General features: G+C 53.7%; 1 protein-coding gene across 1 annotated transcript; it reads right to left on the bottom strand.

Annotated features, from left to right (window-relative positions):
• Positions 1-1,326: 1,326 nt before the first annotated feature.
• Positions 1,327-20,087, bottom strand: Hhipl1 (HHIP like 1). The gene is made up of 9 exons (XM_051196590.1): positions 19,803-20,087; positions 14,239-14,882; positions 11,098-11,241; positions 9,905-10,233; positions 9,203-9,329; positions 8,735-8,880; positions 7,178-7,259; positions 3,542-3,624; positions 1,327-1,964 (listed from the first exon to the last, which is right to left on the bottom strand). The coding sequence occupies exons 1-9, from the start codon at positions 20,073-20,075 to the stop codon at positions 1,411-1,413; spliced, it is 2,382 nt and encodes a 793-aa protein (XP_051052547.1). The 5' UTR covers positions 20,076-20,087; the 3' UTR covers positions 1,327-1,410.
• Between the last annotated feature and the right edge of the window lie 7,832 nt (positions 20,088-27,919).

Below are 27,919 nucleotides of genomic sequence, written 5' to 3'. Positions count from 1 at the left end.
CACGTCCAAGCCTCCCCCTCCTATCAAGAACCAGAATAGATCGTGTAGACACTCCGCAACCCCTCCTGGAATGGCACTGCAAAGTAGTCTAGGATACAGGCTCCCCAGCCCCCCAGCCTTGAGCTGCACAGCTTTGCCCCGGGAAACGATGTTTTCCTTTTCTGTCATTTCCTAACAGTTCAGTAACTTTCTTACTTCTGAGAACAACCAGCCTCCAGAGCTGAAGAGCAGCCCAGGGCAGCCCCCCCCCCCCAGCTTCCTGTCGGCAGTGCTCCCCTCTCAGCAGTGATGAGCAGGAGCAGATGCCACCCAGACTGAGCCTGGAACACCATATAGGCCTGTTCAGATCAGAACTCAGTGCGGGAATGACTTTTTCCTGCAAAGGTTGGGTCAGGAACCTCACCCAGATCCCTGGCCACAACTGCCTGACACAGGCCACATCCTGTCCTCCCTGCCTGGTGACTCATTTGCTTCCCTGGCCCTACCCTTATCTGAAGTTACAGCTATCCAGAGCTCCCTGCAGGGACCAGGCACGGAGCTGCAGGCCCCGCCCCCTTTACTCTGCCCCTCTCACCTTGCAGCCCAGCTTCCGGGTGGTGTGTGGCCGGTGATGAGAGGAGAGAGGAAGGATTGTAAATAGTCAAACTGTTGACACAGCCTAAGTAGCCCCACAGACTTCTTGGCCCATAGTTGGAGCTGAGGAATCTGAGGATCCCCTGGGAGGTGATGGAGACAGTAGAGGATAAAAGGAGAGCCCCACTCACACCCCCAACTGGAGCCCAGAGGCTGAAGGGACCAAGTGTGAGCCTAAGGGTGCTTATGTCTCAGAAATATGTAAGGGTCAGGGATGGAAGGGACCCAGTAGCCTTTCCAGGCCCAGCAAGTGGCCTTCAAGATCCTCCCGGCCCTCTAGCCCTCCTTCCCTCCTGGGTGCTTAATTCCCTTCAGCAGCCTGATCCCTGGTGGGCTGCAAATGACCACAGGCCCCCTGACCCTGTAAGATCCTTCTCTGTGGCTTTCAGACTGCCTGTTCTTTTTCTGCCATGCTGGATCACCTGCCCACACTCTGACCATGTTTCTCAGGCTGCACTCTTGCTGGTCTGGAGCCTGTCACTCCGCCCTGGCAGGGGAGGCCTGGCCCCTTCCCTCAGTCTAACACTGTAAAGGCAGCCAGCCTCCCCCGCCCAGTCAGCGCTGCTCCTGAAGAGTGGCTGCCCTCGCTCTCCGAAGTGCTGAGAGATAAGAACCACACACATAGGGAGACAGAAAGGTCACATAGGTCACGTGAAGATGAACCGCCACTGGCCCTGCACTGTGGCTTGTGCGTTTTGCACAGGGTGCCCGCAGACTGAAGGGGCCATTCTAGGTTCCATCCTGGCAAGGTGGCACAGCCAGGCAGGTGAGGCCAGTCTACAGGTCCGGGTCCTGGTGGCTGCACTCGACGCCAGCGTCCTCTTCGTGCTTACAGTTATGCGTGCCCACGCCAGCGTGCGCGCACTCCAGCAGGTTGCGCTCGCTGCCCGCGCAGCGCACGTCGTCCAGCAAGATCGGTAGTGTGCGGCCCTCGCCGAACTCTGCGCGCTTGGTGGCTCGCACCGCGTGCGCAAAGCCCAGCTGGCGACACACCACAGCGGCCGCCTTGGTGTCCCAGGAGTCATCGCACACCGTGCCCCAGTGTCCGCCTACAAACACTTCCACGCGTCCGCGGCCGGGACTCAGGCCCGCGGGCCGAACCAGGCGCACCGAGCCGTTCTGGGGCGCAGGGACCGCGGTGCTCGGACGTCCCCGCCGTCGCCCGCCTCCCTTCCGGGCTCCTGGTCGCCGGGTGGGCCGTGCGGGTTTTGTGGGCTTTGTGGGCCTTAGGGTGGGAGCTGGGGGAGCGACCGTGGGGCGCCTGCGGCGGGGTGCCTTGGTGGGGGCGCGGGCCGTGGGATGCGGAGTGCTCTCTGGTGTCCGGATGAACCCTGTGCAGAGGAAAGGCCTGGGGGTCAGAGGGAACCTGCTATTCCAGCCTAGCTCGGCTCTCCACCCGCACAGCCCCCCAGCCTGTGCAAGGAAAACAAATCCTAAGGAAAGATGCTTGATCTGGCTCCACTGAGATCCCAAGATTAGGATGCCTCTTGGGGGGCCTGCTGGGTTTGACGGGTCACCCTTACCCATGACACTAGCCTAGAGCTGTGCCAGATGCTTCTTCAAATTACTCAGCAAGTCCTGCTTGGCAGGCAGGCGCTGTGCCAATCCACTACTGCTGTCTGTTCCAAGTTCTGCCCTCCCAGGAATCCCAGGCCAGTGGGAAGACCCTGAAATTCAGGCACAACGTGGGAGATGCATGGACAGCTTACAGGAGCAAGGGACTTACTGCTTCCTGCAGTTTTCCGTGAGGAAACAAAGACCACAAAGATGGAAGTGAGCAATAGCTTCAGAATGAGTCCCAGTACAGGGCTACACAGAGAAATCTTGTCTCGAAAAGGCAATAACCCCAAAAAAAAAAAAAAAAAAGATTGGCAAGAGCCCACCCCATTGTGGGTGGTGCCAACACTGGGCAAGTGGTTCTGAGTCTTATTTAAAAAGCAGGCTGCACAAGCCATGAGCAAGCAAGCCAGTAAACAATGTTCTCTATGGCCTCTGCATCCAGGTGTTCCTGACTTCCCTCAGTGATGGAGTGTGATCTGAAAGTTATGAGCAGAAATAAACCCTTTGGTGCTTTTGATCATGGTGTTTTATCAAGGCAATAGAACCCCTAACTAAGACAGATGGATTGCTGGATGGATGATGACTTGTGAATGGACGGGTCAATAGATGGATGGATAATGGCTTAGATGATGAATGGATGGATCTATTCATGAGCAATTGGATAATATGTTGGTGGATGAATTAATGTTTGGGTGGATGGGTAGAGAGATGATGATAGATGGATTTATGAGTGAGTGGATGAATGGATGGTAGATGGGTGGATGAATGGATGAGTGAATGATGGATAGGTATATTGATGGATGGGTGGGCAAGTAGGTAGATAGATGATGATAGGTAGATTGACAAATGGATGGGTGGATGGATGACTGAATTTGTGAGTTGATGGCTGGCTGATGAGTTGATGGATGAATGGTCGGTGGATGAATGGGTGAGCTGATGGAGAGACAAATGGATTGCCTTCTTCTCTTGGTTTGGAAAAGATTTTACTATCCTAAGCCACTGCTCCTATATAACTTAGACCCAATGGAACAGCCCCCTCTACCCTTTCATAAGACTCTATCCCAGGCAGCCATCACAGCTTGATACAGATATACTCTCCTTGCCACATCCTGGATGAGGCTGCAGCCCTCTGGGGTTGCCTCCCTACTACCTGGAACTGGTTAAAGGCTCTGTCAAACAAGATGCCTTGTACTTGCAGGTCGGTTGACACTCACTGGGTCTCTAATAGGTGTCAGATGTAGTGCTAGGTATAGGGGCTATGGAAGCATTCTAGGTCTTTCTGTCCCCCACCCCACCCCCATCTGTCCTGAGGGGTAGGGAACTCCCTCTCCCACTGGAGAACACTTACTTTCCTTGGGCACAAAGGGGATGAGGCGACTCTTCACTGTCACCTGAGCAGGATGTATCTTACACTTCCCTGGAGGCGCCCGTCTGCCAAACACACACAGAAGATCAGGACTGGGAGCCAGGCTTGAGCAAGCTCGCCCTCACCCCATCACCTTCCCTTACAGAAAAGAGGGTAGGGCCAGACAAGGGTGATCAGAGACAGCAAGCAGTAACTAGTGTCCAGCTACTGAACACCCCTTACCATGGGCTGATGGGGATGTCCTTTGCATATATGTTTCTCTTATTGGATGATGAATAAAACACTGTGGCCAATAGAGGCAGGACTAGGAGATGAGAATTCTGGGAAAGGTAGGCATTGGCACCCGGCAGGAGGAGCCCACCAGGGAGTCACCATGTGAGCCGCCAAAGGAGTTAGAGGTCCAGACCCTTCTCCGGTAAGATAAGATCACATGAAAATATTTAGATTAATAGAAATGGGTTGATAATTAAGACAAAGCTAGCCAATAATAGTCATCGGCCAACAGTTTCATAACGAATCTAGAATCCATGTGTTCCGTTTGGGGCTGAAAGGCTGGCAGTTAAGGACTACCTCAACAATGGGCTCTACTGCACTCAGCCCCTCTGAAGTCCCTCCACGTTCCTGCCCACCCCAATCCTTTAGTGCTACATTCCTGCCCACCCCTTCCACCCCAGTCCTGTATGAAGAGTCTCTCTCTCTACCTGTAAATTCTGAGTTTCTGGTGGTACATAGGCCTGGAGAAATGTGAGACAGTTAAGGCAAGCTAAAAGATATGGTGGGCAGAAGATCGGAGTCATGGGGAGCTGGCTTGAGCAGGTCCAGCACAGCCGTGGGGTCTGCAGTTCAGAGAAAAGAATCTGAGAAAAGTTGCCAGGGTATGAACAGTCTCCTTCCCCATCCTGAAGAAACGCAAGGGCCAGAATTCCATCTTAATTAGTTTTTGGCTGTTGATCTGCGACTCTTTGAATGGGTCCAACCTTGTTCCCAGACTGCCCCACGTGGGCCCAGGACTTCAATGGGGGTTCCGTCAGCCTGGGATTGAAATGGCCACATGATTAAGTGGCCTCCTGATAGACTTGGCAGAGGAAGGACCATGTGCCTCTGCAAGACACACAGACTTCTCAAAGCTGGAAGTACAGCCATCTCTACCCTGACCTCTCATTGGGTAAGGGGAGGAGGGTGTTGTCTCTTAAGGAAATTAAATTTTTTAAAATCTTTGTACGCTGCACTGCAAAACAGCACAGTGCTTCTGTTAGGGCAGGAAGCTGTGGCCCCTGGGTCTCCCTCCTGTCTTCCTTATCCACAAATCTGCTACCCAAAACACACTTCTTCCAAAAGAGAAAAATGAAAGGGAGGAGCCCTGCCCACTTCTGCCTGCCTCCAACCCCAAGGCCTTGAGGTTAAAAACAAAAACAAAAATAAAGTCCTTCTGGGCCCTCTCCACACGCAGGGACGATGAACCAAGAGGGAGAGGGTGTTGCAAAATTAAAGGCCAGAAAGTGACATCAGCAGAGGGCATCTGATCTCTGAAACTGGCTACAGATGGTTGTGGGCCACCATGTGGGTGCTGGAAAACCTCACCTAGGTCCTCCGGAAGAGCAGCCAGGGTGTTAATCACTGAGTCATCTCTCCAGCCCCAGCATTTTTTAAAAATGAAAAGAACCTCAGCATCAAGAACTATGCAAGATGATGATGGCTCGGTGACTCGGCAGACAATGACTAGCATCCTTTTTGGGTGGGAAGACGCCGTGTGAAGACAACGACACGCCTCAGGGACAAGCCACTGAGATGGAAGTGGAAGGGACCTTGTGGAAAACAAGATGGAGGCATATAGAGGGGAAGCATGCTCATGGCTTTCGTGATAAGAAGTTACATCGTCAGCTGGGCGGGGGTGGCACACCTTTAATCCCAGTACTTGGGAGGCAGAGAAAGGTGGGTCTCTGAGTTTGAGTCCAGCTTGGTTTACATAAAGAGTTCTAGGACATACAGAGCTACACAGTAGAGAAAACCTGTACCACAGAGAGAGAGAGAGAGAGAGAGAGAGAGAGAGAGAGAGAGAGAGAGAGAGAGAGAGAGAGAGAGAGAGAGAGAGAGAGAGAGAGAGAGCGTTCATCCAGGGAACTGAGAGATGACTCAGTGGAAGCCCTTGTCACACAAAGTTGGGATCCCAGTAGAGGCTGGGAATCCCTGATACAAGCTGGCTAGCCAGACTACTAAATTATGGGCTCTGGGTTCAAGAGAAAGACCCTGCTTCAATATACGAAGTGGAGAACTTTGTTGACCTCTGGCTTCCATGTGCACACCCACACATGTGTACCCACACGCATGCAAACACACGTACACCTATGTAACACACACACACACACACACACACACATTTTGGAGACTTTAGAAAATGCACAAAACTTGCCCAAACATTAGGCTGACCACTGACCCCTCCATCCATGTTCACTTTCACCCCTTGAGAATGGGCATTACACAGTGGCCTTTCTGGCCACTGGCCGCTCTCACTCGGGGAGTGGCCTCCTCTGCAATGGCACCACTAGCTGTTGGAAGTACCTCATGCTACTCAACAGTAAACTTTGTCTTCTACACAGTGACGGCAAAAGTAAGCTGAGAGGGGCTGGAGAGATGGCTCGGCAGCTAGCACTGGCTGCTCTTCCAGAGGACCTGGGTTCAATTCTCAGCACCCATGTGGCAGCTCACAACTGTAACTCCAGTTCCAGAGGGTCCAAAATCCTCACACAGACATACACGTATGCACATAAAGTAAAAATAAATAAACCGTAATAAATTTTTTAAATGAGCTAGAGAGCTGACTCAAGACCTTGTATGTCTGATAAGCTCTCTATATTCCTAGTCTGCCTACCCCTAGACACCCTCTCTCTCTCTCTCTCTCTCTCTCTCTCTCTCTCTCTCTATCTATCTATCTATCTATCTCTATTTGACCTCACTAAATTGTCTAGGTTACCTTATAACTCTCAGAAGCTAGCCTCAAACTTGCCGTCTTCCTGCCCCAGCCTCCTAAATAGCTGGGATTACAAGTATATACCCCATGTCTGGTTAAAAACCATTTTTTTTTTTTTTTTTAGGTTCAGTATGTGTTTTAGGATTTCTTTACATCCAGTGTGTCTCAAAGTTTAGGGTCACTGGCTACTCTGAGGGAGAAGCAGCAATTCTACAGTCCAGGACAGGGATTCTAGAACCGAAAGATCATCATGTAACCATTCATTAAACACACCCTCGTGTGTGCTCTGCACCGTTCCCACCACCTGAGGGGTGTGACTGGGTGAGGTGACACAGACTGAACAGGGGGCATGCCAGGGCCTAGGGGTGACAATTGAGAGAGGACGGGGGACAAATGGATCAGGGAAGGCACCTGAGGCTACGGGTTGGTGCCCACTGGGCACGCTGCCAACGGTGAGGGACGCTGGCAAGCCGAGAAGGCTTTGCATACACAGAAGGGGTTGGAGGAGGCCTTGAACCAAGAAGGGAGCCTCATAGCAAAGACTTAAGCAGTAGACTGAGGGGGATGAGAGGATAGGTAGAAGATGGGGGAACTCACTTACTGTCTCTGCAGACAGTATGGACTGCCAGACCCCCAGTTAAGGGACTCACCTGGAGGGGTCTATCACTTTGTAGATGACCCCGCGTGCGGCTGTGGCACTGGGCACACCCGTGGACATGAAGTACAGCTCCCCTTTGGACGGGAACAAAGCAGCACTGAGAACGTGGCCAGCAAACAAGGCAGGCAGCCCCACCCCACCCAGGCTCCCTCAGGCTCAGATCAGAGGCTGGCCCTGACCTCCGCCAACCTCAGCATGCCTTTATCCCCCAGCAGCACAGCCCCCGGATGTCTCAACCTGCCTAAGCTCACAGAGGCTCCCTCTTCCACCCAGCCTTACCCTACTCCCTGCTTCCATGGAGTTCAGCCGGGGTTGGGGGAGTGGGGGATGGGGGGGCTATTCTGCTAGCTGTGATCATCGGGAAGCTATGCGTGCTTGCATAAGGACCAAGCTGAAGCTGCCAGTGCTGCGTGCGGTGGCCTTGTCCTCCTGGTCTCTGTGCTGTGAATGCCCCTGAAGATCACTGGGGCAGCAGAGGTCCTGGTAACATCATTTGATGTATCCAAAGCGCAGCTAGGGAGCCAGGAGCCGGGAGGGGCTGTTTTGCCCTGGCTGGCAGCACCGATACTGATCCATCCGGTGCTGGCCTTGGGCCGGCCAGCTCACCAGCGCCGCCTCCAGGTTTTGTCACTCTGTGACACTCAAATGATGGAGGAAGGGCCTTGAGAACTGCACCTTCCTCCAGTCTCTGCCCTGGGGAGGGGGAATGATGCTTCTAAATCATGTTAACCCCCTACTGACCAAAAGAAAAGGCTTCCTAGGGCTTGGTGAGCCTAAGAGCCTCGGGGGGCTGGGGCTGGGTCTGCCCATTGGGAAACTCACATGCTAATGAGGGGGGGAATCAGTTCAACAAAGATTTCCCAGACTCAGCCCTGGGGGCTTTGGGCACTGGGCCCTGCAGGGGATACCCATCCAAAGGCCGTGGTGAGCGTTGCCTGGAAACTTCAACAAGCCTGCTCCAGAGACTGCTGGGGGCCCCTGGCCTTTTGTCTGGGAACAATCCCAGGGCCAAGGACAAAAGCGGATGGATGCTGGAGTGGGATCCAGCCTCCGCAGTTCCTCCTTCTCTCCCTTCCCCCTCTGCCCCCTGCTGGGAATGTGAGGTCCGGGAACCGGTTAGAAGGCTGTGTCTGCCTGATTTAAAATGCCAACATGGTTCCCTCAGTAGCTGAGATAAATTTGCCATCGGCAACCCAGCTCTTCTCTCACCAGCCTACAATTCCATATTCCAGATCTTCCCTGACCCTGCTAACACCAGGGACTTGTCCCCATTATGTCTAACTCCCCCGTCAACCCCACCACGGGGGTGGAGGACGGACAGCCACTTCTCTGAGTTCCCAAATAAGAAAAGGGAAGCTCAGGAATAGAGGTTCTAGGGCTGATTCAAGAACTCACAAGGAAAAAGCCCAAACCTCAGGACACAGCCCTCCTCAGAGGAAAGTCTTTTCACGCTGAAGCTTCTTTAATGTCAGAAGCCAGAGGGGTGGCCAGGGTTGGTGGTTACAATCCCAAGCATGGGCAGAGGAAGGAGGGGTCTCTGGGTGCTCACCCGCCTCGTCCTCTGCAAAGGAGATGATATACGGATAGTAATTGTTGATGAGGCCTGGGAAAGCGCATGTCTGCCCACGGCCCATGCAGACCTCACTATACTCCCACTGGCCTGTCTCTGGGTTCTCTCGAAGGGACATCAGTCGCCTACAGAGGAAGATGAGCTGTGAGGCCAAGGCTAGTGTGTTGCACAAGGAATTCCATCCATCCATCTACTCATCCATCCAGTTACACACCCATTTGTCCATCTATCCACCCGTCCATCCATTCATCCTTCCAACCGCTTGTCCATCTGCCTGTCTGTCTTTGCACATACCCATTCATTCTACCCACCATTCCTGAGAACGACCGCGACTTTCTCCCTGAGAAAGAGCCCTGTGTGCCCCACTCCTGAACACTCCTGAGCACACCCATACACACAAGTTCCTTTTAGCAGTCATGGAGAGCGTAGGCCATGCAGGTCACTTACCCACTCATGAAATCGCCAAAAATATAGAGCCCGTTGAGGTTGGGGTTCTCGCAGCCCCGGTACACGTAGCCCCCAGTGACTGATTTGCCCAGCTTGTGAGGGTAGGCGAAAATCGGCAGCACATCATCTGAGGGTTAGAGAGTGGGTTCGTCCTGAGACCTAGCGTTTCCCAGACAGCCCCGAGCCACACACAGGGGTGGGGTGGCCTGAGCGAGGAAAGCTCTCAAAGAAAGGGGCATAACCTCTTTGAGGGTTCAGCAGGAGGTGCGTGATGAGGAGGGACCTGACACACTGCTCGAAGTGACCTCCGAAGTACGGGGAGGCCAGGAGTGGGGAGGCGTATGTGAAAGAGGCAGGGGACAATGCTATTTGGCAGTGGGGAAGGCGGTGAGGTGGAGTGTCCAGGGAGAGAGGGAGGGAGTGACCCATGGGGTCTCTTAGTGGAGGGAAAGGGGTTGGATGTGGATTGGAGTTCCCCAGAGGAATGGGGTAGATCTGGGTCTGCGGGCCCAGGGAGGAGTGGGGCATGCGGGACCCAGGTTTGGGGTTCTGGAGGAATGCTGATCCCCGTTGGGAAGTCCCCAAGGGGATGGGATGGGACAGACTGGATCTATGTCGAGGGTCTGAGCCAGGGAGTCAGGGGGAGGGGGAGGGGAGAGGACCAGAAGGATCCTATTTGGAGGTCCCCAGGGGCGCGGTCACCGAGGGAGGCGTTGGCGCACAACTTGCGGTCGTAGCACTCGAAGCCCTCGCGAGCACGCCAGCCGTAGTTGCGGCCCCGCTCCACCAGGTCCACCTCCTCGTACTTGTTCTGGCCCACGTCCCCGCAGAACAGGCGGCCACGACCAGTGCCAGACGTCGGGTCTCCGCGGTCGAAGGAGCAGCGCCACATGTTGCGCACGCCCAGCGCGTAGACCTCCGGCCGCGCTCCGGGGTCGTCCACGAACGGGTTGTCAGGCGGGATACGGTAGTGCAGGCCACGCTCGTTGCGGTCCACGTCGATGCGCAGCACCTTGCCCAGCAGCGCCGACCTGCGGTTGGGGCGGAGAGCGCTGGTTACGCTGCGTCCACGCAGAGTGGGCAGAAAGGGTAAGCCATCTCTGAGCCCAGCCCTGCTCAGCCATCGGGACTGGCTTTCTCTGCACACCCTCCGGCGTGTCTGTCCCACACTCACTGGGCAGCAAGCCCTGCTAGAAACCCTAATTCACCACTTACTGCAGTATAACCTCCTCACAGCTGATCTTTCAGATCCAGGCTGCCCTTTATAGAGGTCATCAGAGCTAGGACAAGCCGCCATCCGGCTTGTCGTTCAGGAGAACTGTACTAATGTACACACACACTCACACATACACACTCACATATACACAAACACACACACGCCTATACACACCTACACGCCTGCGCACATACACACACACACACACACACACACACACACACAAGGAGGCCAGGCCATGTGCTCAAAACAGGAAATAGACAAATGAAGATGGGATTACACTCAACTTCTGGGAGTTAGAGACCCACCCCAGCTCCCCCTTTGTTGTGGGAAGACCTGTCTCACCCCAGCAGGCCCAGCAGGCCAGAGATCACGTTAGAGAAAGTCCTGTCTCCCCACAGGCTCGCTCTTGTCACTTCTGTGACAGCTGTGACAATGGGCACTGTTTCTGACTCGACTACCACCAGCATCTCCTTTCCCCATGATAGTCTCTCATTGAGACTGACACTGTCCTCGCCAATCAATGGGAGTGAGTGACTGAGGTGGGATCCCGGCTAACTGCAGGCTACCACCCTGCTCTGTGTGGTGGGGGCAGTAGCTCTCCCTCGGAAACACAAGGAAACACATGTAAGAAGCTGTTTGCAAACCAATGCCCCAGCAGAGCAGAAGCAGGGCATACTTGTTTTGCGCATTCCCAAACTTCCCAAAGGGGTCTCCAGCCATCCCGCCATCTCCGGTAAAGATGTAGAGGTAGCCATCATTCCCAAAGAGCAGCTGGCCCCCATTGTGATTGGAGGCTGGTTCTTCAATCTCCAGGATTATCCTAAAGAGAGATAAGTAGCCCCTCAATAAAAAACACCTTCCGAATGGTAATCCCTGAAGAGCAGTAAAACCTTCTCTCGGATGCCACTTCACAGTGGGAGAGACTTTCTCTCTCTTGTAACTGTCTTTCACATGGACCTATAGGCTGAGTAGGGACCATTCATGTCACTGTGTCGAAGAAGGACCTGGATGCTGGAAGCAGTTCAGTGATCCCCCGAGGGCACAAAGGCCATCAGCATTACAGCTGGGACCAGGACAATGGGCCAGTGTTTTTCAACTGCTTCCCACCCGTGGTGGAAACTTTCCATTCCTCCAGTACCTTACCTTGCTTCCCATTGATGAACAGAGGTGTTTGACATGCTTCCTTGATTGTTAGTGATGAACTGCTCAGGGCAGTGGGAGGGGCCCTTTATCCACACCCCCTGGGACCTTCCCTGTACCCAGTCGGCTGGCTACCCATCAGGGCTTGCCAGGGCAAGGAAGCGCGGCCACTCTGTCTTGAGAAGCAGCAGGTATACGACACAGAGACGCGGTACGGGAATGACCACTGTGGACATCCCAGCCAATGGCAGAACGCAACCACACCATCTCCTCCTGTTGGTTCCTCCACCCCAGTAGATACCACTTAGGTCACTGGCCCTCCACCGCCCTTTTGCAGCCCTCTGCCTGCCACATGCGTCATTGCCTGTACTAAAGCCCCCCACCACCAATAAAATGAGTTCAGGTTCAACAGGACCAGCCTGTGCATTGATCTCATTGTCCCTTATGAAAGTACAGCAGGAAAAAAAGCAAGACACAGAGCCAAGGTCTTTAGATTCAGATCTGAGCCCTTGCCATGTTACCAACACTGGAGCGTTTCCATGCATGTGGCCCTTACAGAGCCTCAAGCCCAGGGTCCTCAAAGCAGAGGACAGCTCAGGCTGCTGGTTGCCCACCTCCTCCAGCCATGGGAAGACTCTTGACAAATGTCCTGGGTAGCAATGATGGCTCGCTGCTAGCCCTGCCAGGCATGCCGACGAGTCCCTCTGAGAGATCAGGTTCTGTGCGATGTGCCCAGAGGAACCTTACTGAAGCTTAATACTTCATGTTCTGAATTCAGGATTTCTTTAATGGTGTGTGTGTGTGTGTGTGTGCGCGCGCGCCTGCCATGTATGTGCAGGCACTGTTGAAGGCCAGAAGAGGGCATCAAATCTCCTGGTACTGGAGTTATAGTCTGCTATGAGCTGCTCCATGTGGGTGCTGGAAACTGAACTCGGTCCTCCAGAAGAGCAGCAAATGCCCTTAACATGTATCTCACCCTCTATTTCCCTCCCTCTGGTCCATAGGACAAACTTCCTCCCAGGCTTGGGTGCAATCCCCCCGCCTCTTTTTTTCTTTTAGGTTTTTCCAAACAGGGGAGACAGGGTAGCTCTAGCTTTGGAACCTGTCCTGAAACTTGCTCTGTTCTACAGGCCAGACTCGAACTCACAGAGATCCGCCTGCCTCTGCCCCCTGAGTGCTGAGATTAAAGGTGTGCGCCACCACTGCCCGGCTCTCCTCTTTTGTAAACTCCAGCTTCCAGATAACTCAAAATTAATTGCTCTAAGACAAGATGTCTATTAACCCACAAAGCTACTGTTTTGGGATGTTTCTCTTTTTTTATATGCCCCATGTCAACATTTCACAGTTTCATCAAATACATGGTGTCCTTTCCTTTGCCTTTTTACCAACACACCAGAGCCTCACCTTGTTCCTGCTTGCTCTTTACTTAAGGGTAGGTACAGGCAGCATCACTGAACTACATTTCCCATGCTCCTTTGCTAGCTGAACAATCTCAGCCAATAAAAGGCATTAGGGGAGCCAGGGGTGGTGCTGGTGTTTTTGTTTGTGTTCCTGGCAATCTCTATACAATAGCTGCCCTTCCCCCATGACTCCAGTCTGGATGGCCCCCAACCAGACCTACCCCCCAGTTCTGGACTTCACTGTCCCCTGGGTCCCTCCAGCAATAGAAAGAGGCAACTTCCTCCAGTGCCTCCTTTCCTAGACTGCCCTTCCAACACTACTAACCATGACTCTTATTTTCAGTGTTCACTTCTGCCCAGGAGAGTCTCTGGAACAGGTGGCCAAGCCAGGTCAACTCCCCTTGGAACAGTTGGGGCATAAATAATAGTGAGTAGGTTCTGCAGGCACTGTGGGGCCTACAAGTAGGAGCAGATGAGATTGGGTAAAAGCTGCACATGGTCACCAAAGCCCAGTACTCAGAAGATAGAGACACAGAGGACCAGTAGTTTAAGATCAGTCTTCAACACATAGGAGGTTCCAGGTCAGCCTGGGCTACACAAAACCCTGGAGGGAGGGGGAGAGAGAGAGGCAGAGACAGAGACAGAGAGAGGCAGAGACAGAGATAGAGAGGGAGAGAGAGAGACAGAGACAGAGAGACAGGCAGAGAGAGGCAGAGACAGAGAGACAGGCAGAGAGAGGCAGAGACAGAGATAGAGAGGGAGAGAGAGACTTGGACAGGAGACTTGGACAGGCCCCAACTGCCTGAAGCAAAGAATGGAGGGGTTGGGGGAGATGCTAGCCATAAAGGCAGAAATGGTCACTGGGCCCAACAAGCCCTGTGACAGAACGTACTTCTGCGAACAGACCAGGACTCCAGCATGGATGCTTCCAAGCTGTGTGACCTAACAGGCATTTTCCCCTCAGAGCTGTGACCTCATCCAGTTTTATGAGTCAGATGAGTAACTATCTCTAGAGCCTGCAGCCGAATATAGAGCTAAGCTTCTGGCTCAGGAGGCCAGAGGCAGGGGTCGGGACATGACCCCAAGCCCTGTCTGTTTTGCAAAATCATTCTTCCCCAGGCCCCAGAGCACGTGATTCTGGCCCCCGTGGGGTGTTGAATATTCACAGTATTTAAGACAGACTTGCTCATCCAGCCACAACTGTGTGTGTCACGCTACCCCCCCCCCCACAACGTGATCACTCAGCCCTCCCTTGGCTGGGGCTCCCAGGAAGCCACCTCTCTGAGCCATGATCCACGGTGTTCTCATCCGCCGAGACTCTGAACTCGCTGATACGGATCCACTCTCGGAAGCCGACCCCCACAGAGTAGTAGACATAGAGTTTGCTGGGGTGTGGGAAATGGGGGTGGAAGGCAAGGCCCAGGAATCCACGCTCATCCCCTTCCCAGGGTGAGGTGAGCACTGCTTGGCTCACATTCAGGAAGGGCTTCTCCAGGCGAGAGAGGTCAGGCAGGTAGGTCCACACCAGCCCCACCTGCTCTGCCACGAAGAAGCGGTGGCTGCCGTCCCCAGCATGCACCATGGCAACGGGGTTCCGAAGCCCATTGGCCACCTCCTGCAGACACAGCTGCAGGCAGCCCTTGGCGTCCGCTACTACACGGCCCAGGTTTGAGTTCAGGTTCTCGTTGACCAGCAGGCTTGGGAAACAGTAATCGGTGTCATCTAGGGACAGGTAGCGGCATAACTTGGCTCTGTTGCTCTCCAGGGCCCAGAGCTCACGGTCAGGGGAGAGGTGTCGGAAGAGGCCTCGGCAGGTCTGCCACATGTCTAGGCAATAATCCTCACACAGGCCAGGCACTGTCCGCAGTGGCGTGGCAGGGTCCTCGGCATCATAGAGGTGGGCTGCATAGGGCGAGCATTCCTGTAGAGACAGGAGGGCTCAGAGATGGCAGGAGGGAGCACACACCTGCACAACTTACTCCTAGCTTTTCTGTCTCCATTCAAGGGTTACCTCCTAAGATCGAACCTTCCCTTAGATTACTTAGAAAAACAAAGTCCCCCAAAAACCTCACTATCCCAAAATGTAACATCCTGCCTGCATATCGCCTGTCTTCTTCAGGATGAACACTCTACTGGAGCAACAATTGTTGGTCTTCACTGCTGGGTCCTAGACCCTCGCGCACATAATCCCAGGGCGCAGTAGGCCATAGCAAATGGTGAGGGGCAGTGACAAGCGTTCCACCTTGCCAGCCTTCTGGCTACCTCAAGGCACTCACGTCAGAACACTCCTACACCTATTATTCATTCAGTGTTTAAGAGTACTTCACAGGGAGGAAACTGAGGCGCATGGCCCCCAGTGTTATTCAGTAATATGCTCAAGGTCAGTAGCATATGGAGGTATCTGGGTTTAGTCTTAGGTCCAGCCTACTCTCTCCATAACCAGACAGCCAACAAGTGCATAGCAGCTGTGTGAGTGTGAGGTGAGGCCCAAGCCTATGTCTTCCAGGATGCTCCAGACAATCTATCCTGCCCTCAGACTCAACTCCTTCCAGCAGGATCCTGGAGTTAGCTGTCCTCACAGCAGCCACCGGGGTCCTTTCCCCAGCTCTGCCTTGGGTAGAACTCATCACTTTTTCTGCCTTGGACCTCACTCAGCCCCCCATGGACACTACCTGGGAGGGAGTTACTGTCTTAGGGAGCCAGCCTGCCAATACAAACAGGAGAGCGCAGATAAGTAACACGCCTGCTTTCCACCCTGTCCTAGACAGTCCTGCCAAGCAGCTGGTCCTGCTGGAGTCAATCACGTGGCCCTTTCCCAGACCATCTTCCCTGCTGGGCCTGCAGCAGAACACTCCAAAACCCAAGATCCTTGAGGATCTTCTGTGGAGTCCTTCACACTGAGATTACTTTTCTCTGATGTGACAGACCTCTGTTGCCACTCCTCCCCCCCCCCAACCCCCAGGGCTGACTCAGTTCTGGATCCCCAGAGGCCTTCGAGATGCAATGTCTAGATAGAGAAGACAATGACAGCTATACTCCGGCTGCTCTCACCAGGAAACCGGGCTGGGCTGTAGCAGGAGACCTCAGTGGAAAACAAGAGGACAGCTAACCTCAAAGCTGTGTCCCTAACTCAGGCCAAGGGCTCCCTACTGTTAGTCATTGCATGGCCTGTCCCCTGGTCCCGCTATTGCTGTGGACTGAGTCCCACCTGATAAGCTAAGGGCCCTGTGTGTTCTTGGCATCTCTGATCTGTCACTGTCCCCATCTGAAGTGTCATCTTTCACACGCTGCATTCTGCATTCTGTGTATGACAGGCCAGACAGTCAAACCTCAGACTGTGAATTGCCAGTGCCCTTGTGATCCCCGGGATGCTATTGTGGACCAGCGGCAGCCAAAAGAAGACCAGAGAGGACAGTGTACACATAGACTTCACTTTCTCTCTGCAGGGCAGTGTCACCGTGAGTCCAGTGTTGTAGACGAGGAACATCGGCTAACCGTGACCACATGCCAGGAATTGGCCAGACCAGGACTCACCCCTAATCTTTATGACAGCCAGCCTTCTGCTCTTTACACTGACATTTCATCCGCCAACACTTTCTACCAACACAACGCTCAGCAGAGCACGGGCTACCAGGCACTGGCCTTGGCTCCAAAGACACTGTAGAGATGGGATATAACCTGATAGCCCTTTCCTTGTGAAGACTCAACCAGAACACACAGAGGGCACAGAGGTTCTGGGGGCCTGGTGAGGGCCTTGGCATCTGCTCACATAGTAACCACTGAGTCTAGCAGCGTCTTACACACAAAATAAATGTGGGGCTCAGACAAGAGCCCCCCAAAACTAGTAAATGACAAAAGGGGCCAGTAATTGCTGCCGGCACAGGGTGTGGGCAGTCACTGGACCTCATGTTCAGGGGTAGGCCGTGAAACATTCACAGGATCAGGGCGCCTGCCACCTGACAGCCCTAAGCTTGCCACAGACCAGCTACTGACAGTCATGACTCATGGCCTCAAGTCCCAAGGCTTCTTACCCCCCACCCCCACCCCTACCACACCCGGCCAGGAAGACTGAGTCTTGTACACAATGTTCCCTCTGTGGGATGTTTCTTCCTCCCTTACTTCCACATCTGGCAAACTCCTATTCATGATGCAAGGCCCAACCCACAAGTCTCCTTCCTCCTTCCTCCTTTCCCAGGCTCCTGCCCCTTGGATGCTCATGAAGCTCTGTCTCTGACTCTTCACCTGGTAATCTGTCACTTCCAGAAGCAGCTTCCCTCTTCTGCCATCACCTCTGCTTCACCAGAGGTGGCCTGACTTCTCTGCCTGGCCATGACTCAATTAGCTCTTTGCCCGTCTGTCCACCCCACAGACTGTGGGGGCCCTTTGGGGGCAGATGTCCCAGGATTCAGCTAAGGTTAGGATTCTGGGCTGGAGGCAGTGTTGTAAAGTGGCCGTGGCCGCATGGAGGGCTTTGGAGCCAGAGCTCCATATGTGATGTTTGGCAAACTCCTTACTTCTCTGTCCCATCTATAAAGGGGAGAAAGAGCTCCAACCTCATAAAGTTGCTGGAAGCAATCAACTTTTTTGTTTGTTCAGTAAACATTCAAGTAAGATGAACCCCAAGGGAGTAACTCATTGGTCACTCTTCCAGGCTGTCCCAGATCTCTGGCAGCTTTTCGCTACTTGCCCTGGTACCTTGGAGAAGTCTCTTGGTTGCATGTCTGTCTGTCCGCCTCCTGAAATGAATGGAGAGGCTTTGGAAGCTAAGTCTGTGACTTGCTAACTGCCTCTGGGCTCAGAAGCACAGAACCAACTCCTTGATGGCCCTGGAGACATGTGTGCTGAGTGCATGGCCCTATTAAGCGCTGTCACAGGTCACTCTTCAGCAACTCCACTGATGCATGCATTCAGCTACAGAGAAGTCAGCCACGTGTGAGCCACATACTAGCCACACTGGGGTTGCCGTGTGCAACCAGTGCCTGGCATATTTTCCCGGAGGAGGGCAGAGCCTCCGGAAAGAGCCTCCTGCCTCTGCAAGCCAGCTGTGAGTCCTGAATGATCCTTGATGGGAAGCTGTGGGTAAGGCTCCTTGAGACGGGTGGCAGTGAGGATGATGTTCCCACACTCTGCCATGACCCCCCTCAGGGACACCACGCCACAGCCTTGGCAGAGCTCCTGACGCAAGCTCAGTCCAGACATGAGATCACCCCCAAATATGCCTCACTGGAGGTATGAGCAGACGCTCTACCACAGGCCGCTCAGGCCAGGCCATTTTGGGCAGGTCCCCAAGGAAAAAGAAGTGCCTCCTGCCAGCAACAGCCTCAGGGGTGGCTCCTTCCTCCTCCCTGGTCCTGCCATCCCTTTGCCATGCCGAGCCTAGTGTGAGTACCTTCTAAGCAAGCATCCCTGCTAGGGACCTGGGTGCCACAGGGAGACTAACGGGCCTGTTCCGGTAGACCTCGAGGCTGGAGAGAGAGGCGAATGGTCCTCCATACTGTCTGACTCTCTTGAAATGCACAAAGTGGGGTACAAGAGGAGCAGAGCACCCTAGAGCACTGTGCTCCCCCACATCCTCCCCTCACCTCCCAGCACCTTTTGTCACCCTCTTACAGGGGCGCTGACGGTGTCCAGGTCTTCTGACCCACCACTGGACCATGTGACCCCTCTATAGGTAAATACCCAGATTCTCACACTCTCCCTGGTCCGGAAATAGAGGAATTCGCCTACAAACCCCAACTGAACCACGCTACCTGTGTCATTTAATCTTCATGACCTGGGGTCGGGGATAGAAATCCGTCCCAGATTCAAAGATAATGTTACTGAAAGACTACCCTGAGTCTCTCTCAAGTTCACAATCAGGAGAGCCGGTGGTGGCCGCCCTTTTCTCTCGCTCCTCGAGCCTGCCCCCTGCTGGCTGGGACTGGGACCTTGTACTGCACGGTGGGGACCCTTCCATGATGAATCATCCCTTCACTTCACAGTCCTAGGTTAGGGGCCAGCCTTACGGTTTCCCTGCCAGGCTGGCATTCCCGCGATCACATCAGTCTCACACTGGAGACCCAGGGGCTTGTGGCTAGACACTCCACATTAACAAAAGGAAAAGGGGAGTTCAGTGTGGATCGAAGTAAAGGCTCCACCATCAGAGCGGAGATGATGTGAAGAGCAGCAGGTCTGGGGAGAACTTCTCCCAGGGGAGGAGCCGGGCCAGTAGCAGAACAGAAAGATGGGTATTTTAAGCACGCACGACCCTACAGGCCTTGGTTCACCCTGGTCCTGAGAAATGGGCTCTCAGGCTTCTCCATTAGGTCTGACAGAGGAAGGGTTCTCAGAGGGAAAGCAGTGCCCAGGCCGCCCACACAGCCACGCCCCATATTCTTACCACACCCTCTTCCCATCCTGCCTTCCATGGTCTAACAAACACTTCACCCTGGAACCTGACAGGGGCAGAGCTCTCTGAGGTGGGGCAGATTCCAGCGCATCCCAGAGAATGGGAGTTTTTAGCCTTTGAGAGGAATTGAGGCCCCTAAAAGGTCCAACATCTTTACAAAACAAATGAATGACAAGCGCTGTCCCGGGATGCCAGATCTTCCCGCCTGGGGCCAAGTACTCCCTCTTGGACACCCAAGCTCCAAAGCCCGGTACCCACTCCTAGCCCTCGGCCCTGTAGGATTGCCATCACCTCCAAAGTCTAAGAACCACTCTTAAGCATCGCTCCTGTGGAGTTGCCATCTCCTCAAAATCCCAGACCCACTCCTGAGTCTTGCCTATATGGAGATACCATCACCGCTCCGCCTGCAGGCGACCAGGGCCCCGCATGCTCCTCCGCCGTGAGCCGGCTCACCTGGCATAACAGATCCAGCGCGTAGCCGGCACACGTCGCCCACATCCCGGCGTCCAGGCGGCTCTCCAGGGCCCGGAAGCGCCGGGCCAGTGCCGCGTCCTGCTCTGCGGTGCAGCAGCCGAAGGCGGAGTACTGCACGCAGAAGCTCAGCGGCTGCGGCGGCCGGAAGGGCGGCCTAAAGTCCAGGCACTGCGGGTGCGCAGCGGCCAACAGAACACGCAGAGCCAGCAGCGCCCCGGGCCCGATCCCGGCCGCAGCCAGTCGCCCCGCCATCCGCCTGGCGGTCGACACGGGAAGAAGCAGGCCAGCCAAGCCCGCCGGCGCGCCCCCCCCCCCACCGTGAGCCGCGAGCCGCGCCCCCGAGCGCCCGCCTCCAGCCTGCCTGTAGCACCCTCCGGGCGCGCGAGGGGAAGCCTGTGGGCTCGCCCCGCAGACCTTGAATCCGGGGACCCCTCTCGTTGGGATCACCTCTGCTTGGGAGCACTCTGCAGGACTGGAAAAGTGCGATCTAGCCTGGCTCCCGCTCTGCAGGCAGCCCCCTCCTCCTGGCCCCCAGGCTTTCCAACAAGAGCAGTGCCCCGTTGCCCAGTTTCACAGCTCCACCTCTGAGTCTGGGTTGGATGCTACTTAGCCGCCAAGGAGCAAGAAGCCCAAAGCCCAAAGCAGGGACTCCTGGGTTGAAGCCTCACCTCGCTTTGAGGCAGACAAGAACTTTAGCAGAGTGTTTAAAATCGGAGGTGTATTGCAAAAGACAGGTGGTGTTGTCTGGGACCTCACAAGAAGGGAAGTCTGAGCCGGTGGTAGAAGGTGGCCCCGCCCAGGCTCCTGTCCTCCCCTGTCCATGGAACTTCACCCCGCAGCCCAGAACCGGTGGGCCTCAGTCCTATCTACATAGAAAGCCCTAATGGGTGTCTCTTCTGATAGGTCCACAGCTCCACCCGCAGCACATTCCTCAGCTTCAACCCAAGAACACACATATACACTGCCTTATGGGCCCCGAATCCCATAACACCCCAAAGCCGGGCACTTGCCCATGAGGACTCCAGCGCTGGCTTCCCTCTGGAGCACTCATCCTATCTGTTCGGTCACACACCCTCTCAACACGGAGCTAGATACCCGTTCTCTGCTGTCTCTTTGAGCTGCCCTGTGGCAGTCTGTCTGTCAGAGTTGGTTAGTGTGGTTAGGGTTGCTTAGATTCCACCGAGCTGCTGCGGTTGGAGCCCCAAAGGGGGTTGGGGTGGCGGCGATGAGTCAAGGTCTGCATATAAGACCAAAGATCTCATCTCTAAGTAGTTGAAGAGTGAGCATATTTAACACACAACTGATGGATGGATGACAACGAGGTTGAGGGGTCACAGAGGGGGACAGTGAGACAATATGGAGTTTTTGACAGAAGCGGTGGTCTACAAAGTCCCCGTTGGCAGGAGGGTGGCTAGAGACAAGAAGCTATGACCAACAGCTGCTGCAGCTGGACCCTCAAGGGTGAGAGGGGAAGACAGCCACTGTCAGATGATGGGGGGCACACAGCAGGGGAAGAGCACCCCACTTCCCCCCCTCCTGCTCCAGTTAGTATTATAGACTGAACTGAACACAGAGGGCAGAGTAGGGGTCTGGAAAACGTGCTCTTGGAAATTGGGTGACCACACAAAGTGCCTGGCAACTGCAAGGCCCCTGGGAAAATGAAGGCACGGGTAGGGAAGGACATGGTCACAGCTGACTTGTCCCAGGCTGGTGGTCAGATAGGGTAAGGATAATACACCGTTTGGGGAAATGCCTGGAGGCTGGATGTGGATGAAGATGAATGAGAAGCTAAGGGTGGCACAACTTTGGAGTCATGCTCTTGCAAGTTTACCTCCAGGAACCCATCCAGGATCCCAAGGAAGGGTCAGGAAAGCCCCATCACGGTCCTGGCAGACAGAGGGAAGAGGGTTGTCAAGACCCTGAAGCAGGCTGTCTCTCCAGGAGAAATGGCTATGAGATTCACCCCAAGGGAGAGAAAGGCAGCCCTTTACATTGCTGACTCGGTAAGCAGACAGTCCACTCAGACACAGCGTGAGGGCCACAGCCCAGGGGCATGGGGTTCTAGACATCCCCTCTCCCCCATCAGTAGGCTCCGATGCAGCATCGGGTGACCGCTGAAGGACATCCTTTATCTGAGGAGATGTGCACAGGAACCTCAGGCAGTAAGGAGCTACTATGTAGACACTGGTGTATGCTTCAGGCCTCTAGCACCCCTTAGATGCTAAACCCTAGCTGGATTCGTACTGTCCTCACTCCAAAGCTCTATGTCCCTCAGTTTGTGTCATTCAGGAAATCACATCTGCTTTCCAAGACAAACAAGCAAACAAATAAACCAAGGCATGATGCAAGGTTTGAAGAAAAGTCTGACTGAAGAGGCCAGACTTCCATAGCACATAAGCTAGGGCTGTAGCACAGAGAATTGGGGAAAAGGATGATTCAGACATGGAGACTCCATTGCAAACAGGGAACTGTGGAGGGAAGACATGGGTGATGTAAACACAGAGCTGTCAGAGAAAGGAGTAGAAGGCCAAGCCCAGGGAGGGGGTGGGAGGAGGCCCTGGCTTCCATCCCCAGGCAAGCATTCTTTGCAAAAGCAAATTAAAGGGGCTGTAGAGACAGCATGGTGAGTAAGTGCTTCCCTTAAGAAGATGCTCTGAGTTCAATCCCAGAACCCACTGGGGAAAAGAATCCAGGCATGATGGCATACACCTATAATTTCAGTGCTGGAAAGGGAGAGACAGGCATCTCTGTGGGGCTCTCTAGCCAGCTAGCCTAGCATACTTGGTATGTTCTAGGCCAGTGAAATCGACAAAAAACAAGAGTAAAAGATATAATAGAGGGGAGCTGCAGAGATGGCTCAGCAGGTTAAGAGCACTAGCTGCTCGTCCAGAGGACCAGGGTTCGGTTCCCAGCTTTCTAGCACCCACATGGCAGCTCACAACTGTCTGTAACTCTGGTTCCAGGGGATCTGGCACCCTCACACAGATGAACATAAAATAAAGTTAATTTAAAAAAAGATAGGACTGGTGAGACAGCTCATTAGAAAAATATATTTCCCCATCTACCCATCTGGCCTGACAACCTGAATTCAATCTCAGGGGCCCACATATGGAAAAGGGATAGCGGAGGCTGAATCCCACAGGTTGTCCTCCGAACCTCCCCTTCACACACACACACACACACAGAGAGAGGGGGGAACATGTAAATAAACGTACATAAAAAGTTAAAGACATAGTAGAAAGAAAAAGCATTGAAACGGAAATAAAAAGGTGCTGGGTGGTCTCACTTTATGTTCATTTATGTATGCATGTTTTGCCTGCATGAGTGCCTGTGCGCCACATGCCTACCTAGTGCCTGGGAAGCCGGAAGAGATGGGCCTGGAGTCACAGACAGGCCCGAGGGCGCACTGGGAAGCAAAGCTTGGTCCTCTGGAGAAACAAGTAGTGCTGGTGGCCTCTGAGCCATCTCTCCAGCCACCAGGTGAAAACTGTAGGTTAAATGCTGCTGAGGAAGCATCACCGGTGTGCTTCAAGACTGATCGACAGGGGGACAAAAGTAAGGGACAAACAAGCCAGGGGACAGCTAAGGACATTTCAAAAGCTCTCCTACATGGAATCGGAAAGAGAATAAAGTGAGAAAGGAGACGGAATCTCAGAGGTAAAAACGGTCGAGTCTTCTAAAATTATAACAGACACCAAAAGATAGATGCAGGCGTCTAAGAAGCATACGATCTTGTAAGTAACAAAGAACATACACACAATCATATAGCGTTCAAACTACAGAAAACCCAGAACAAAGAGAAATCTTAAAGGAAGCCAAAGCTGGGGGTAGGCTGGGGGGGGGGTGTGAACTCCAGAGCGACAGGAAGATGCCCTGTGAACTATCATCTAAGGAGCCAGTGGGAGTACACAGTTCAAAGAGAGAAACCTGCTCACCCAGACACCTGTGTCCAGCACAACGGTAAGAAAGAAGCTGTAACCAGGCAGGACTTGGGCTACAGAGAGATGGCTCAGTGGGTAAAGGCATGTACTGCCAAGCCTGAGGACCTGAGTTCGATCCCTGAGACCCACACGTTAGAAGAGGTGAACAGATTCCTGCAAGTTGCTGTCTGACCTCCGCACATATGCCATGGCACCCTGTCCCCCACTAATTGAATAAGTGATTTTTTAATTAAACTTTTAATGAAAACAAAAAGCCCTTTAACTGCTAGTGGGTCAGAAACTTCCATGACTGGCCCTTACTAAAATAATTTTACGTTTAAAATGTAAAAGGTTGAAAATGTGTGTGTGTGTGTGTGTGTGTGTGTGTGGTGTGTGTGTGTGTGTCTGCATGTGGGTATACTTAGAGTCCAGAAGAGGGGTTCAGATCCACTGGAGCTTGAGTTACAGGAGGTTGTGAGCCATTCAACCTGGTTGTTAGGAATTGAACTTCAGCCCTCTGGCCCCTACAAGCGTAGCAAGCACCCTTAATCACGGACCCACTCTGCAGCCAGCTTGTTTTGTCTTTGGAGGAGGGAATTAGGCAGAAGTGAAGCCAAGTCGCCCCTGCCCACTCTCGCCTAGCCCTATGGTTTTAGGGCTGCATGAGGTCATGGGGTCCCAGGGGCCAAGGAGGCACTATCAGCTGCGGGAGCCAGAGCAGGTAGGCCAGCAAATCTGCACTAGAATTCTCAATGTGGGCAGTTTCCACAAACCAGCCACTAATTACAGGCTGGAGGGCTCCTTCTCCAGGAATGGGAGGACTGGGCCACAGCCACCCCATTTTGGGGGAGGATGGTGGTCCATTATTTGTCAACCCTTCAGACCAGGCCTTCTCTGGCCACTTTAAGCCAGGGGTTGAGGAGTCAGCACTGAGACTTGGGGGTGAGTTGGCAGTTACTCTACCACTCCGAAACTGTGGGATGTGGATCAAGGCAGGCAAGGAGCCAGACAGGAGCCCAAGGCTTTTATACACATTTCACGCGTATGGAAAATCACCAAGAACAGAGGAAGGGACTCCCAAGAACACACTCCAGACTCTGCTGATGGCAATATTCAAATACATTCCCTTCAGATGCCTGAATTAAAAAAACAAACAAATGTGCAAACATCACTTGAGGATCTGTGTGCCACAGTATGAAATGTGATGTGTTTTAGTGTTTAAGGGCTGAGGAGATGGCTCGGTGGTTAAGAGCACTGAGTACTTTAGCAGACGACCTCAGTTTGGCTCCTGGCATCTACACTGGGCAGCTCACAATTGCTGGTAACTCCAGTTCCAAGAGATCCAGGACCTTCTTCGGACCTCCCTGGTCACCGGGCACACACATAGCGCACAGACATACATGCAATCACACAATCATACACATGAAAATAAGTAATAAGCTGGGTATGGTGACACATGCCTTTAATTCCAGCACTCGGAAGGCTGAGTCCAGGCCTGTTATACAGAGAAACCCTGTATCAAAAAAACTAACAATAAATAAATAAATAAAGATGGCTAGAGGGGCAGTCTGGTACAGAGAATGCTCTCAAAAAACAAAACAAACACCCCAGAGTTTGTCTCTAGCCCACTGGCTGCCCCTGTGTGTGTCCATTAGCATCAGGACCACATGTTCTGACCCTGAGAAGATCCATGGGAGTGTGGCCATGCAAGATGCTGTGAGAACACAGACATCGCCTGGCTCTTCTTAAACTTCTCATGATGCTCTCAGGTGGCGGCCCCTGCAGCCAGCAGTGTTTGGGTCCTCTGCACCACAGAGGACAATACAGTGGCTCTCCCTGCCACCTAGAACTCTGCCGGGTTCTAGGGTCACTGCTGCAGGAGACCAGCCCCGCCCTCAACCCCCTCCCCTGCAGCCCTCACTGCTTAACAAGTCTGCTGCTCTCTTAGCAAAACGTCCAGTTTTAACTTAAAACTCGGGAAAAGGGAAACAAAGCAGAGCAGAAGGCAGCGATGGGTGTTTATCACGTTGCCTCCTTGCTGGCATCACCTAGGGCAGCACCTGTCACCAGGTCCCCCCAGGGTGAGTCACAAAGACCAGGAAACCATCCTCTCCCCTGAGGCTGCCTCACTCACACCCCTGTGCCGGCCGGCCGGCAGGAGCCCAGGGGCTCCCCAGTCCTTTCTGACTCTCTAGGGGTCTTACGGGTGTCTGTACGCCACGTGAAGCCACCCCCTTCTCCCTCACGGTTGCTACTGTTTCCCTGTACATGGGGATGAAGACCCAGACACTGGACACCGGGGCACATAGAGTTTGCAACAGTAAGTCACTGCGGGATCAGAAAGGGGAGGAGGCAGCCTGGGACGTGGCTCAGACAGTAGTGTTTGCCTAGCACTCCCGAGCCCCGGATTTGTTCCCAGCACTGTATAAACTGGTTGTGGGGGTGAACATTTTATCGTAGCACTCAGGAGGTGGAGGCAGGAGGATGAGGAACTCAAGGCCACACTCGTCTGCATAGCAAGTTTGAGGCCAGTCTGGATTACTTAAAACCCTGTCTTAAAAAAGAAAAAAAAAAAAAAATTCAAGCAGAGGGCTCAAGATTTGAACCTAGGATCCAGTAGCCTGCCAGTGAAGGCCACAGTGGAGCTGGTGGCAGTGGAGGGCTCCAACCCAGGTGCCTGCTGTTAGAATGGACCCATGGCCCACACCCTAGCTCCAGAGCATGGCAGTACTAAACTCCAAAGTCAGCCTTGTCAAAGGCTGCTCTGCAGGAAGGCACGTTCCTGTACACAACTGTTCACTTTGGAGAGAGACACTGAGCCAGGACCCAGCCCTTCTTGCCTCTAGAGGCCCGCTGCACGGAGTCCGACAGGAGCATTTCAATCCTAGAGTCCCTCCTAGGTTGCAGGGTCGGTCCCATTTCTATGGGTTTCTTTTTTCCCTCCGAGACAGGGTCTCACTATGTAGCCTTGGCTGTCCTAGAACTCACTATGTAGGTCAAGCTGCCTTGAACTCACAGAGATCCACCTGCCTCTGCCTCCCAAGTGCTGGGACTAATTAAAGGTGTGTGCCACTATGCCAGGCTCCTGTAGGTTTCCTGTAGTGTAGCGGATGAATGGGCTTGGGGAGATCAGGGAAGATGGAGCAGGAGGGACAGTCTGACTCTTTTACATATGTGTCTATGTGTGCAGTGCCCACTGAAGCTACAAGATAATATCAGACTCCCCTAGAGCTGGAGTTCCAAGGGTTTGTGAGCTGCTGGACATGGGTGCTAGGAACTGAACTCTGGTCTTGACAGCTCTTAACAGCTGAGCCGTCTGTCCAGCTGAGCCAGACACTTCTGCCAGTCATCACAGAGCCCATCCGATGCTCCCAGAGCCTAGGTCCATCCTCTGTGGGCTGGGTAAGGAAACTGATGCACAGCCCACTGGGAACATAGCTCAGCCCCATAGCTGGTTTTCCTTTGAGCAGCCCTGCCAGGGTCTCTGGATTGTTTCCCCTTTAGGTCCCAGCTTCTCCCATCCCCAGCTCTACCTGGGACAGCCTCTGCCCTGACCCTCACACCTACTGGATCCCTTCTGCCTCCAGCAGTCAGGCCTCACCCTCCAGGGCGCTCCAGAGCCCCAGGGACCATTCAGATTGTGATTCAGCCCTCCAGTGCATGCCTGTGGCCCCTTGACTTTGGGTGAGGCGGCCAGGCTTAGCCAGGAGCACATGGCAGTTTTTCTCTGGCTGCTTCCCAGGGATGAGGGCCTTGGTTCCCTCTGGCTATTCCCCCAGCCTAAAGGGCAGGGAGCTGCAGCACTGGAAACACAGGGATTAGGAGGCATGAGCAGAGTTCAGGGACCAGGTCAGGAGAGCAGCTCCAGGCTGAGCTGGGAGCTGGGGATCCGGTGCTAGAAGGAACGTGTGCAGACAGATAGGCCCCAGCTCCTGGATAGCTGCATCATCTAGACTTCACTCTGATCTCACTCACAGGCTGACTCCGAAGAAGCCCCTCCCTCGGCCTCAGCCTCAACAGAGAGTCTGACTCCTCCCTGTCTCCTCTAATATTCCCCAAGTGTGTTTTATAGAATACGGCATCTTGCTGCTTTTCACCAGAGCTGAGGTTGCATAAGTGTCCCGTGGTCAGGTAGTGTCTTAGTGTTTCTACAGCTGCGAGGAGACCACGGCAACT

The sequence above is a fragment of the Phodopus roborovskii genome, unplaced genomic scaffold, assembly GCF_943737965.1.
Source record: "Phodopus roborovskii unplaced genomic scaffold, PHOROB, whole genome shotgun sequence".
Classification (NCBI taxonomy): Eukaryota; Metazoa; Chordata; class Mammalia; order Rodentia; family Cricetidae; genus Phodopus; species Phodopus roborovskii.
This window is presented reverse-complemented; position numbering and strand designations above follow the sequence as displayed.